The following is a 13893-nucleotide window of genomic DNA, read 5'->3' as shown; positions in this document are numbered from 1 at the left end:
CTTATGACATGATATGTGCTTGCTGTTCCGTTTCATGATCTTAATTGCTTTCTGTCGCAGCCATGCATGTACTTGGCCTGAACTGGAAACTGAAGGATGTGGATAATCACGCCTTTGAGAATGGACAAGCCAAACCAGTGACGTTCCCGACCAACACTGTGACTGCAATTTCTGCAGATGGTAACATTTCAAGGCCGAAATCAATGACCTTTCAATCACAGAGAACTGCATTTTTACATCCCTATGAGATATTTTAGATATATACAGTAATAGGGCTGTTGGTTTAACCTGTTGGTTCAAGAAAAGCATGCAATTTATTTAATTAATTTAAAAGCATGCGTTAATTTAATTAATTAGTTAAGGGAAAAATAACACTTTAAAATACAAAGAAGACAGTCACAGTTGTGAGAAATAAAGTCACTCTGAGAAACAGAAAGTCAAATTGTGAGATACAGTCAAGCCAAAAATTATTCAGACATTTTTTATATTTTTAGTATATTTTTACTAGTGAGTGCAGGACACTATAGTTAATTAATGTAAGTGAGGATAGCAAAATAAAGTAAACTGTGACATATTATACCCAAAAATTCTTCATACAGTGGACTACCAGTAAAATTGATAAAAATTTGGAACCAAAAATTATTCAGACACTTTGACCTGACCATGTTTTGCTTAAGTGTTATCTGACATAATTAACATTAATTTTTTCTGACACAGTTTAACAAGATCTTGTCATATTTACCATTTTTTAAAACTATAGTGAATAAACTGTATTAATGAATGAAATGTTCAAGGTGACTGAATAAATTTTGGTTTGACTGTATAAAGTCACAATTAAAAGGAACGATGTAGCATTTGAAGGACAGAAAGCCACGTTCTGAGATACAAAGTCACAATTGCAAGAAACAATGTTGCATTTGTGAGATATAAAGGCACAGTTGAAGAAAATGATGTTGAAATTGAGAGATACCTTTATGGTCCCATTGATTCTTGTAATTGTGACTTTATATCTCAAAATGTGACTTCACCTCTCTCACTTGCAACATTTTTCTTATAATTGTAAATATATCACAATTGCAACATTATTTCTTGTAATTGAGACCACATCTCACAATGTTGCAGTTGAGTGATATAAAGTGTAATTGTGAGATATAGTCACAATTACTAGAAACAATGTTGCATTTGAAAGATGGGAAGTCAAATTGTGAAATATACCATCACAATTACAAGAAAGCAAGTTACAATTGAGAGATACTGTATAAAGTCACATTGTGAGATATAAAGTTATATAAATCAACCACCAAGGACAGCTAACCACATTTGTCCATTCTGGTACGCAATGGTCATTTTTTTACAATGTATTCAATCCCTAATGGATAAAATAAGTGAAAAGGGTTATGAATGTTGTTTCTTGTTGACTTTAAAGATTGCTGAAGGGCTATAGAGAGACAATAGTGATATATCATTCACTTGGGGAGTGACAGTCTCCAAAGAATAGCACCCAATGTGCTAGGTTTGTCCTAATTGCCATGTTTAGAAAGCATCGGTTTGAAGCGAACCAATAAAAGACTATCTCCTCACTCCGAATGCAAAGCTGCCATGCTATATTGTGTTCTTGTAATTGACTGACTGCCTCTTTCTGAAGTGTGATATAAAGATGTTTGCCTGTGTTGCATAAACTCTGTCAACTGTTATCTATTGATAGCCTTTGGAGAGTATGAAAGAGCATGGCAAATGCCTACTGCAAGTTCTAGGGTAAAGTTTGACATTTAGAGGCTCTCATCAGGAAAACATTGACGAGCCCATTTATCTCTGAACATATATAGAGAGAAATATTAAAAAAAATTCTTTTAATGTAATTTTAATTTGAAATTTTAGACTTGAAAGAAGACCTGATTTTTAGTTTTATCTAGGTCAGATGGCCCAATGATTGTCAAATTTGACCAGGCTAAAATGAAACATGAATCTAGCCTGCATTAGAAAGGAATAGTTTTTGACTGGGTTTGTTGTCACAAATCAACTTTGTGCAGCCAAACAAAAAATAATAAATAAAAAATGCTATTCGAGTACCCAACACTAAAGTATCTTAATTTTATCTAACAGCACATTTAAGCGAACTATAACTTCAAATATTATAATAATACAAATGGAACAGTTTTCTGGACTTGTGGGATCAGTATAATGTATGCTACCATTCAAGAAACATTTCTTCTTATTTCTTATTATTAATGTTGGGAACAGGTTTGCTGCTTATTGTATATATTTTAATCATTTTTCAGGAGTATTTTATGAATAAATTGATATCTTAATAGTGTTTTAATATATGTCTGTTCACAGGAAGGGTAGGAGTGATGCTGCAATACAATGCCACATTGGACACAGGGCAGGTGGAGTTGGGTCAGCAGGTAGCACATGCCGTTCCACCAGGAGTTTTCTGGAGGTCCAGACTTCTCATTGAACAACCCCACTTCCTCAAGTTTAATATTTCCATTCAAAAAAACGCCCTGATTGGAGTCTATGGGAGGAGGGGTCTTCCACCCTCACACACCCAGGTAAAACAATATCAAAGTCTTAAAGTTTAGTCATAAGTGACTAAATTATAGTTATTTAAACAAAAGGACAAAGGATTTTTTTAATCTTCCAAAATGAATGGTCTTTGTTATTTTGCATTTATGAAACCACAGATGAAGCTGTTGTCTGCAAAGTATTGACTGAAGCTATTTAATATAAAACAAGAGATTAAGGAATCAGCCATCAAAGCTTTTTCACGAGATAGAAACAAATCCTGCTTTAACCATAACAAAACAAAACAACTTCTCCAACAAAAAAAAGACATCTTCTCTCTGTCTCAGTGATTGGCTGGGTGTTTAACACTCACAGCTGTCAATAAAAGCTGCATCTTTCGTGAGTGCTGAGGAAAACTGTCCAACTTATTGTAGATGTTCAATCAATGTGTCCCGAAAGCCATCACAATAAACTAAAGCAAGCTTATTGAGTGCTGCTTCCAATTTGCCATGTGTCTTCTTATTGCTTTTTGTAGCTGACCAGTAGGAAATCAATTGTAGAAACTTTAATTTAGAGTCTTGTAGGTCTGTCTATTTATTTTAATGTTCTGTTTGAAGTACGGGAAGTTCTGGTGAATAATACACTCTGTGATGCCAAAAAAAAAAAAAAAAAGGCCAAAAAAAAAAAAAAAAAATCTGTCTGTTTTAAAAGATTTCTTGTGATGATATTTTAGGACCAGACAGGGTAATGGCAGCTTAAATGTCATGGTGTCTGGGTATTAAATTTGCCTTTTATTTTTTGTAATGCTTTTGTCAACTGCTGAATAATAGCTATCAAATGTAATTGCGTTTGTTTCAGTACGACTTTGTGGAGCTTCTGGATGGCAGTAGGCTCATCTCACGAGAGCGAGTTCAGTTGGATCCGGAGCTCAGGGACCGACTGGAGATTCCGGTCAGCGTTCAGCAGGCGGGCTTTATTCAGTACCTGCACAGCGGTGTGTGGCACCTGGCCTTTTACAATGATGGGCGCACCATAGAACCCGTCTCATACAACACCATAGTACTAGGTGAGCTAGCACTTGTAATACAACCGTGTAACATCATGTGATTGAGTGCATAAACATATGCCTTTGTTTATGCGCTGCAGAGAGTGGCTGGTTATTTTGTGTTTCCTGCTTATTTCTGCAACAAAGCTGAAAATTTAATTTCATACCCAACATTATGTAATGTGACGCTCGACAAAGCAATTGGGCCACTGTAACAAGCTTTTATAGATGGCCTGTTTTATATTTCTGTCTTGCACCCAAGTGCCTGAGATAGAGCAGCAGTGATAATGAGGCATGCAGAAGCATGCCCTGAGTTGTTGGCTAATCAATACGTTTGATTCTGCTGCTATCTCTTTCTGTCAAGCCAGGGAATATGGAGGCCAATAGACTAAATCTCTAAGCCTCGAGCTGCTGAGCTGTTTGTTTTTATCTTCAAATATGAATTTATTTTGTATGTTATGCGGTCATGAGAAGGATCTGCTTTTATTTACAGCAAAGGAAGGTACTTGCCTTTTCAATTATTTATTCATTTATTTATTAAGTGGGAATTTAGTAGGCAACTTCCAAAGAGACTCCTTATAATTCTTGAAGACACTCCAGTAGTATTTGTACCTCAGTTACTTTGTACTATGCCTTGTTATACCACAAATACAAAGTTGTGTAAAAATGCCGTTAATATGCCACAGTTAAACTGTAAATCTGATCTTCTTTGTGCAGAGTCGGTGATGGAATGCCCACACAATTGCTATGGCAATGGAGAATGTGTCTCAGGCACATGTAATTGCTTCCCAGGCTTCCTTGGGCCATATTGCTCGAGAGGTGTGTGTAGCATTGTAATGACAGTTTTTGCAGGAAGAAAGAAAGAAAAAAAGAAGTTACAAAGCAGAACATGGTGCAAAAGCCTCATCTGTATACTGTTCACTGCATCTTTTTTGGTTTTATGTCATCAAATTGAAATCGTTTCATGACATCGGCCAAATTTAGTGACTACCTATCGAGTCATAGAATGTGATTATCGGCCGAATCAACATTATACTGTATCCTATATAGGCTAACTTTAAAATAAAATAAAATTGTGTCGGGAAAGGATGACTTTCATTATTGTATTACAATAATGAAAGTATAATGATAATCATCATTGAGATTAATTATACAACAACCCAAAAGTAAAACATCTTGGGCATGTTTGGTGAGTTTCTTCTTTCTTTTCTATCTGTGGTCTACCTTTATTCTTCTAACAAATTTATTTCCCTCTATTAGCGGCGTGTCCAGTGTTGTGCAGCGGCAATGGTCAGTACAACAGCGGTCGCTGCCAGTGCTACAGCGGATGGAAAGGGATTGAATGTGACGTGCCCAGCGGTCAGTGTATGGACGCCCAGTGTGGGGGTCATGGCATGTGTGTTACAGGCTCCTGCATATGTAACCCAGGCTTCAAAGGAGACAACTGTGACCAAGGTAACTGGACAGATTTCAGTAGGTATGCAAAGAAACCACAATACATTTAGCTCATTGTAGTGGAGGAGAGCTCTTTTTTCAACACCACCGAGCAGCTAATTACATGGATGAGTGTACTGACTTAAAGGCTGGTTTTTGTTGTGATAAATTAGCCACACCATTTAGCAGCATCCACTGACTGAAATGGATTCTATATATGGGATTGAGACAAGGCAGACAGCCAAGAAAATACCCCTTACATGCACACAAAATATTTCCTGTCTTTTGATTATTTTCCTCTTGCTCTCTCTGGGTAAAACCAATTGAGTCTATTGATCCACATTCAATAGTCTTTGGAATGAACTCTTTAGATGTCTATGCTTGGGTCACTTGACCAATGTTATAATTGTCATTGAACTGAATGAGTAACTCACCTTAAGGTCGAGATGAGAGAGAAAGACCTAGTGAGACATCTAAAAAAGAAAGACGTACTGGGAAGTAGATTGTTTAATACGCTTTAAAAGTGTATATATATCTTGTTTTTTATGTTGCAGTTATTAAAAAGTTGCACAAAATAATAAAGACCAGATGAAAAAAAAAATACTTGACTTAATAACGTAGCTGCAGTAACATTTAGTTGATTGCCAATTAAAACCTACAAAGAGGTCTGGCAATTGCACTTTAATAGTATCTTGATATGTGTGTTTTTCAAAACAGCTTGATGCTTTCGCATTAACTGTTGACCTTAAATGATAGCACCCCCCAAAATAAAAAGTCTGTCACCATTTACTCACCCTCATGTTGTTACAAACCTGTATGACTTTCTTTCATCTGTCAAGCATAAAAGAAGATATTTTGAAGCATGTCTCTGTTTTTCTGTCCATGCAATGAAAGTCACTGTGGTCCAATGCCATTTTAGACACCACTGTCTTTTATTATATGCACAAAAACAGTTACTTCAAAAAGATTTGGAACAACATGAGGTTGATGACCAAATTTTCAGACTCAAGCAATGAGGAACGGTGCTGCAACTAGACACACAGACAAGATAGCTGTTAAAGTCTCCAAAATTGCACCCTCAAATAGTAGTGTTGAATCAAATTAGTACCTCTGTCCAAGTCTCTAGAAGAACTGTACACTACGCTTCCTATTGCTGTAATTTATTGCCAGAGCACAAAATCTGGACCTTTAAGCAATAGATCACAGACAATAATATGATCAGATGAGTCATCTTTCAACCTGTTTCCTTTATCTGCATGGGTTTATGTTTTGGGAAAGCCAAATGATACCTTCAACCCACATTGTCTGTTGCCAACTGTAAAGCATGATGATAGATTTGCCATGGTATGTGCTTCCTTCTCATGTGCATCATTAGGTCCCATGATTGCGCTGCATGATCACAGAACTGAAAAAATATGAAGCCATTTTACTGGATCAGACATATCCCCACTGTGCAAACATTGTTCCCTCATTATGTTTCTGTATTACATAATGGTAATACCTCAAATTTAAGAGTGATGTCTTGAATACTGTAGCAGCAGGAAGCTAAAAATGGCATCTAAGCATCACTGAATATTTATAGGAGGTTTTGGAGTGTGGTCTTGCTCAAAGAAATAAGAAATAGAGAAAGGTCAAGTGTAATATCATTATCAGAGGGTTTATTTAAGGAAAAAAATATTTAATAAAGGCATACGTATTAGGAATATGATACTGTGGCCTAAAATAATTTGACACCAAAGCCACATTTAAAAATGTATTAGACAAAAATACACATTTTAGTAAGATTTACACTATCATTCAAAAGTTTGGGGATCAGTTAGATATTTTGAAAGAAGTATTAATAATTTAGCAAGGATGCATTAAAGTGATCATAAGTGACCGTAAAGTGTAAACATTACTGAAGGATCATGTGACTGGAGTAATGACACTGAAAATGTAGCTTTGTCATCACAGGAATAAATTACATTTTAAAATATATTAAAATTGAAAATGGTTATTTTTAATTGTAATAATATTTCACAATATTACAGTATTTTTTGTAATGGATTAGTACGCTGTATTTTTGGGTAAATAAATGTAGCCTTGGTGAGCAAAACATAAAAAAAAAGAATCTTACCCATCTCTGACTTTTTAATGGTAGGGTATTTTAAAGAATTATAGCATTTTTCAAGCAAGACATTTCACAAGAAGACTTTATTAGGTTTTAAATGATAAAACAATGGAATAATAAAAAAAATAAAAAATAAAAAAACATGTTCATTGATAATGTGATGAACTACACCTGTGGTTACGATCTGTTTTGTGAATTTGAGAGGAACTGGGTAACTGATTTCATACATCCATTGAACAACTAAACATTGTGTGTATTGTGTTGTATTGTGTGACCTGTTGGTTAAAAGTCATTGCAAAAATCTGAAGGTAATTCTTAGAAAAAGAGTCTGAAACCAGTATTGTTTTCCACAGTGGACTGTGTGGAGCCATCCTGTTCGGGCCATGGCTCCTGTCTTCATGGTCAGTGCCACTGTACCTCAGGCTGGACCGGATCGAACTGTGAGACGCAGCTCTCTCTGTGTCCAGAACACTGCTCTGGCCATGGAACATTCCAGAGTGAGACCAGCACCTGTATCTGTGATGTCAACTGGACTGGTCCTGACTGCTCTACAGGTACCACTTGGTTCACTGATTATGTGATCGATCATGTCATAATTTGAAATGGGGTTTGATTAGAGATTGGGAGATTTATTGAAAATAATGAAAATTTCAAAACTTTCTTTATTTCCAGGTTTAAATTAGATTTGAAAATTAATTTTTCAGTGTGTGTCTTAGACTTTTGCACCCCACTGTAGGTAATTGAATCATTATTATTGGAAATGGTTGTGGGTCTGTGCTCTAACATGCCGCTCACACCGGGTGCTGTTAGGGACACTAATGTTTATGTTTCTAGTTTGATTAGCCTGTTGTGAGTAACCTTTCAATCACGTCAGCATTTCTTGTTGCCATGACACACATACTGCACGCTAATCTTACAGAAGCAGTGAGAACTTCCATATGTTACAGTCCCTTGGTGATGCCTGTAAGTAATTGGTGAAAAGAAAAAGAAATGCAGCTGTCAGGCTGTTTCTTCAGAGAATGTTTTGGGAATTATGCCATCACAAGTGCCTGTGGTTTTGGAATAGGAGAATTTTGTGAAATGTAAATGTGAAGCGAACAATAAATGTGGTGCTGCAGTTATCAAAAAGTGTTATAGTAAAACAGAAATCACCACAGATTCAATTTAATGTGCTTGACTTTTACAGTATGATAATAAATCTTCTGTTCAGATGTGAACTAAAGTTAGATTAACACTTATAGTACTGTTTAAATGTTTGGGGATTTTATATGTTTTTGAGAGAAGACTCTTATGCTCACCTGAATATATTTTTATAAATGTAATTTATTCCTGTTATGGCAAAGCTGAATTTTAAGCAGCAATTACTCCAGTCTTGAGTTTCACATGATCCTTCAGAAATCTTTCTAATATGCTGATTTGCTGCTCAAAAAAGATTTACTATTATTATCGGTGTTGAAACAGTTGTGCTGCATACTATTTTTGTGGAAACAATAATACATTTTCTCAGGATTATTTGATGAATAGAAAGTTCAAAAGTAACATTATAAATACCTTAATTGTCACATTTAATCAGTCCATAAAATTCTATTTAATTCATCCTTGCTGAAAAAAAGACTTTCTTTCTTTCAAAAAAAAAGAAAAAAAAAAGAAATCTTGACCCCAAACTTTTAAACGGTAGTGTACTGTATATTGGTTTACTTATCCTGTATATTCTTGTACAACTTGTAGTAATTTAGTAAAGCTTCCATACAATTTTTATTGGATTTTATCAAGGATTTTCATTAGCAATTAAATAACAATACTGCACAGAACAGAAATGTTTTATTTAAATCTTTTACTGAATGTAAAAGTAGTACAGCAACTAAGCCATTACTTTTGAGTGTTCGGTGAGCTTAGTGTCGGGCCACTTTAGCTGCAGCTCTGGCCATGGGAGCAATGGGAGTCCACTTGCTTGCACAGTTGGGGTTTTGTCTCTTCATTACCTCCACTGTTCCACCTCAATTAAATAAACTTTAATTAACGGGTGTATGGCATGGATCGACCCGCCTCCCGCTGGAACCTGGAAGTGCTAAAAACAGATAAACACCTTGCCGCTAATGAAAAATTGATTACATCGACTGGTGTGGAAAAAGAAGGCTGTTAAAAAAAAAAAAAAAAAGATTGAAAAAATCAACCACTCCTTCACCCTTTTAAAGCAATTTAATATTCCAGAGAGCCAGCACAACATAATCAGACCCTCCAAGGTCTTGCAGAAGAAAAAAAAAAACTCTGGAGGGGGATAGCAAAAGGGCTCCCCTGTACAAACATCAGAGAGACTTTACTTACGTTTCACTCAATTTTAGGTTTTAGCCGTTATTTATTTGTCAAGAGGACTTTCTTCCCACTCTAAAAGTTACTTGACAAAGAAATGGCTTAATGGAAGACCAATTTTGAACTTGCCTGAAAAGTTGCCTTGAGCAGTGGTGTAATTTTTCTGCAAAGATAAATTGGCTCTATTATGGCCTTATAAAATCAAAATTGCCCCAGGCGGTGTTATTTGGCTGATTTTAGGAGTCGTTGACGTGATAGTTTCTTAGGACATAATGATTAGTTGAAATGAAAGTGGATGGGGCCAAGTCAGGTCTAAGGTGCCCTTGTTATGTAGCATCACACGTGTTTAGATGCACCTGGTTTCAGCCTTGCTCATTATTCTCTTCCAGTGGCTGGATCTCTAACTCTAGACAGACATAACCTGAATTGTATGACTTTATTGAGAAAATACTTGCTAAAAAATGTTAACGCATTTGAAATAGAGGTTGAGATTTCAAAAAACTTGAGATTTCAAGCTATTGCCCATATCTCACTTCACTTTACTGCATCGATATTAGAACATAATGATTAGTTGAAATGAAGGTGGATGGGGGCAATCCAGGTCTAAGCTTCTCTCGTTATCTGTCATCAGATGCACTTAGGTGGTCCTACACATTGCTGTCTGGTTGCAGCATGTCTGAAAACTGGATCTCTAGCCTTAATACTTCCATAGCTGAATCTCTAGCTCAGTGTAGACAATACCTGGTTTATATGAATTTATGCAGAATATACATACTGAAAATTTAAATGCTTTGTGCTGTCTGACGCATACGGATGTAATCCTACGATCTTGTCTTGACCTGTAGGTTGTTTTAATACATGCAGATCGGTGTTAGACTGGAAACAGACATGCAGATGTAATTCTACAGTGTGCATGTTAATTCATTTAGATTAATAGTTTGCAGCCCACTGGGAAATTTTAAGGTGACGGTAAATTGAATGTATAATATAAACTGAGTAATGAAGTTGCTGTAGCACCATCTATGGAACCAAGTCTTCCTAATTTGAGATGTCTCTCTAGAATAACAGAGTGCACAATATTTGCTGACACTTGCAGAATATAGTTATGCCTTATGGAAGTAATTATCTATTAAATATACCCTCCAAAAACTGGTTTTGGCATGTAGCCATATTTTTAAATTCAAATTATTAAAAAAAAAGAAAACTCCCATGTTGCCTTGAACTTTAACCTTCAAATCAAATTACTTTTTCTTCTAGATTAAGGCATTTATCCCCGAAAATTATTTTTAAAGGCACTAAATGTTATGGTAACAGAAATACAACACAGTGTAATTCTGTAAAAGAGCCGTTTGTCCTTGAAAATGTGCACAAGACACAAAGTCTTGTGTGAATGTGTGCGTGTACATGTATTTGTTGATGAATGCTCTGGAGAGCTCCAGAAATGTTAGCAGTCACAGCTTGCAGGATGACAAGTTCAGAGCCATTGTGCATTGGCTTTAGCACAAAACTATCAAAGGATTACCGCCAATTTTGTTCCCCAGCATTCAAATACAATCCAGCAGTGAGAATTAGAGTGCCAAAGATGCATTCAGTCATAGCAGTTATAATTCAGCATGGTGCTGTTGTAAAGGAGATGAAATTTCTTATTTATTTTGCCACAGCAGATGAGACAACATGTAGATCAGGGATCTTCAACAGGGGATCCGCAATAGTAGTGCAGGCGTCCACAAATTAATATTTGATCTCACACTTATTTTGTGGACAAAATTTAAATGTGTTAAAGTCCCCCTTTAGTCAATAATTTTTATCCCTTAAAACTCATCTTTGATCACCAAAATGACAAAAAGTATTCATGCTTTAATGAATATGAGTATATTAGCCCCACCTCCACTTACTCACACCAGCTCAGAGATCCACTCGGTCAACTAACTGTAGTAAACGCTGCACAATGGTGTCGCTCTTTACAACATCGGACACATAATGGTAATTAATATGATTAGCCTTTTGCTTGACTATGTTATCAAACAGCTAATAATGTGTTGCAAATGTTACACAAACCATGTTCCTGTTCGCCATCGTCTAAATATCAATATCCTTAGAAACGCTTTGAACTGTTCAGAACGTCAGTGGAGAAAGGCATATAGTTCATCATAACATCGTATTATACATCATACATCTGCTATATTGCTAAATCTACACCATTTTTCATATCAACAGAAAAATATAGTGGGATAACCTGGCTTCACTTGAGATTACCAGGGGGACTTAAACAAAAATACAATATTAAGTTGACTAACAAAAGCTCAATTCAACTAAAAGTTTCATTGTCCATCCCACATTAAAATGCATTAAGGAAAATCAAAATCTAATGTACAGGTATCTGACTCTACATCCATAATAATTCTTTTATTTTAATTTTAAATTTTTATACAATAAAAATGTTGTACTTTAGTTGTATTGTTGTTTCATAAACTGTATTTATAACTGTATAAAACACACCTTGTTTGTTTCAGAAATGTGTGCAACGGATTGCGGTCTTCACGGCGTGTGTGGTGGAGGTGCGTGTCGATGTGCAGACGGCTGGTCGGGGGCAGGGTGTGAACAGGAGGACTGTCAGGCTCACTGTGGTGAGCACGGCGTGTGTCGAAAGGGGAAGTGTGAGTGTCACCAAGGTTGGACGGGAGAAAACTGCAATATCGGTGAGTTCACCCTGTTGTGAACCTTGTATTTTGTTAGATTAACTTCAAAAAAATATCCTATTCGAGGTTTCTACTTTGGAAATATCATAAACTTAATAAACTTGCATTTTACAGGCCAGTAAAAAGTCATGGAAATTAATAACATACTAAAGGTTAGATTTCTATAGTGAATAATGAATATACAATACCATTTCGAAGTTTGAGGTCAGTGAGATTTTTTTTATCTTTTTTGAAAAAATGAATACTTTTATTCATACACATTAAATTGAAGTGACAATAAAGACATTTATAATGTTACAAAAAAAAATCTATTTGAAATAAATGCTATGCTATTAATCTTTTCATTCATCAAAGAATCCTGAAAAATAAACTGTTTTCAACATTGATAATAATAAGAATGTTTCTTGAGCACAAAATCAGCAAATTAGGATGATTCCTGAAGGATCATGTGACATTGAAGACTGGAGTAATGATGCTGAAAATTCAGCTTTGCCATAGCAGGAATAAATTACATTTTAAAATATATTCAAATAGAAAACAGTAATTTTAAATTGCAATAATATTTCAGAATATTACTGTTTTTACTGTATTTTTGATCAAATAATTCCAGCTTAGGTGAGTATAAGAAATTTTCATTAAAAATCCTTAAAAAGTCTTGCCTTCTCAAACTATTGAATGGTAGTGTACATTTTTAGCACTAAAATATTTCATTGGCTAAATGTCGGTCTTAGAGATTGTGTATAGTAAAAGCTCACAAGTCCTAGTGATAGTCAATTTTTTTTTTAAATAAATCATTATTTTTAGCCATATCTTTTTAACAAATGATTCAGAAATCTGAAAATTAATTTGTGAATCAGTCTGAATCAAAATATTTTTGAAACATCCTTATCCAGTAATCAAAAATGACTAGAAAGATCATGAAATGTATTTTTTGGAGTGTGGGAGCACTGCATATTGAGAAATGTCAAATTATTCAAGCAATACTAGCATTACACAAAAATTGATTTTGAAATTGAAATTGAAAATGAAATTTTTGTTCACTTCATCTCTCTAGCTCACTTTCTGGACAGCAAAATAAAAGGTACAGTGCTTGCTTTCATTTGCCATGTTTTGCTTTCCATGTGATCTGCTGAAACTTTTTTTAATTAAATTTTCATTGAATACAAATGTTTATTAAACCAAAAAGCAGATTCACAGCCTTTCCTTTTTCCTGTTTTTGACCTTGCTTCGTCAAAAAAAGGAAAAGAAAAATTCTAAAGCACCCATGCCTTTCTCTAATCGAGCTCTTCAACAGTACAATGCAAATATCATGAAATGTCATATTTACTGAGGAGAGGGTAAGCCGCAGCATATTAGGTGTGTGTAAGCAGCGGAGGATGCCTGGGCTGTCTATAGAAATGACACTAAATCACTGCATACTGCAGTATAACACCCCATGTGTAATTCTTTTCCTTGAATGTCTCTTCATGATAGCAGACTGGATAGGATATAGAGGTAAAGGTCATGCTGCCCTAAAGAGAGCATGTGGCTCTGACCCCTCTGTCTCTCAAGCATGACTTTCATTATGTCTATGTACCGTGTATTAATGTCTCCACATCTGTTCGGTTTCAGGTTTCCTGTTTTATACAGTGTAAATGTAGGCATACAGAGACACACACACAACCATCAGTCAGTCCATACACATATACACGTTTACATTACCCAAATCCCCATTGTTGTACATCTCACTGTCTCTTAATGTTATATTTAGCAGCTGCTAAGCTCCTTTAGTTTAGCATTTCCGTCTGTAA

At 35.4% G+C, this 13893-nt stretch overlaps 1 protein-coding gene across 6 annotated transcripts in view; it reads left to right on the top strand.

Annotated features, from left to right (window-relative positions):
* si:dkey-237h12.3 (teneurin-3) overlaps nt 1-13893 on the top strand; it is a 117077-nt gene that overhangs the window by 68954 nt on the left and 34230 nt on the right. For 3 of the 6 annotated variants that reach the window (XM_051918323.1, XM_051918321.1, XM_051918324.1), the window contains 9 exons: nt 61-180; nt 2338-2552; nt 3364-3571; nt 4268-4369; nt 4811-5005; nt 7448-7648; nt 11918-12103; nt 13158-13184; nt 13577-13597. In XM_051918323.1, the coding sequence (XP_051774283.1) occupies nt 61-180; nt 2338-2552; nt 3364-3571; nt 4268-4369; nt 4811-5005; nt 7448-7648; nt 11918-12103; nt 13158-13184; nt 13577-13597 (1275 nt within the window). The remainder of the gene's footprint in view (nt 1-60; nt 181-2337; nt 2553-3363; nt 3572-4267; nt 4370-4810; nt 5006-7447; nt 7649-11917; nt 12104-13157; nt 13185-13576; nt 13598-13893) is intronic. The other 3 variants (XM_051918325.1, XM_051918326.1, XM_051918327.1) reach the window with 3 other exon arrangements.

This window comes from Ctenopharyngodon idella, chromosome 14 (genome assembly GCF_019924925.1).
Source record: "Ctenopharyngodon idella isolate HZGC_01 chromosome 14, HZGC01, whole genome shotgun sequence".
In the NCBI taxonomy this organism is placed as follows: domain Eukaryota; kingdom Metazoa; phylum Chordata; class Actinopteri; order Cypriniformes; family Xenocyprididae; genus Ctenopharyngodon; species Ctenopharyngodon idella.
This window is presented reverse-complemented; position numbering and strand designations above follow the sequence as displayed.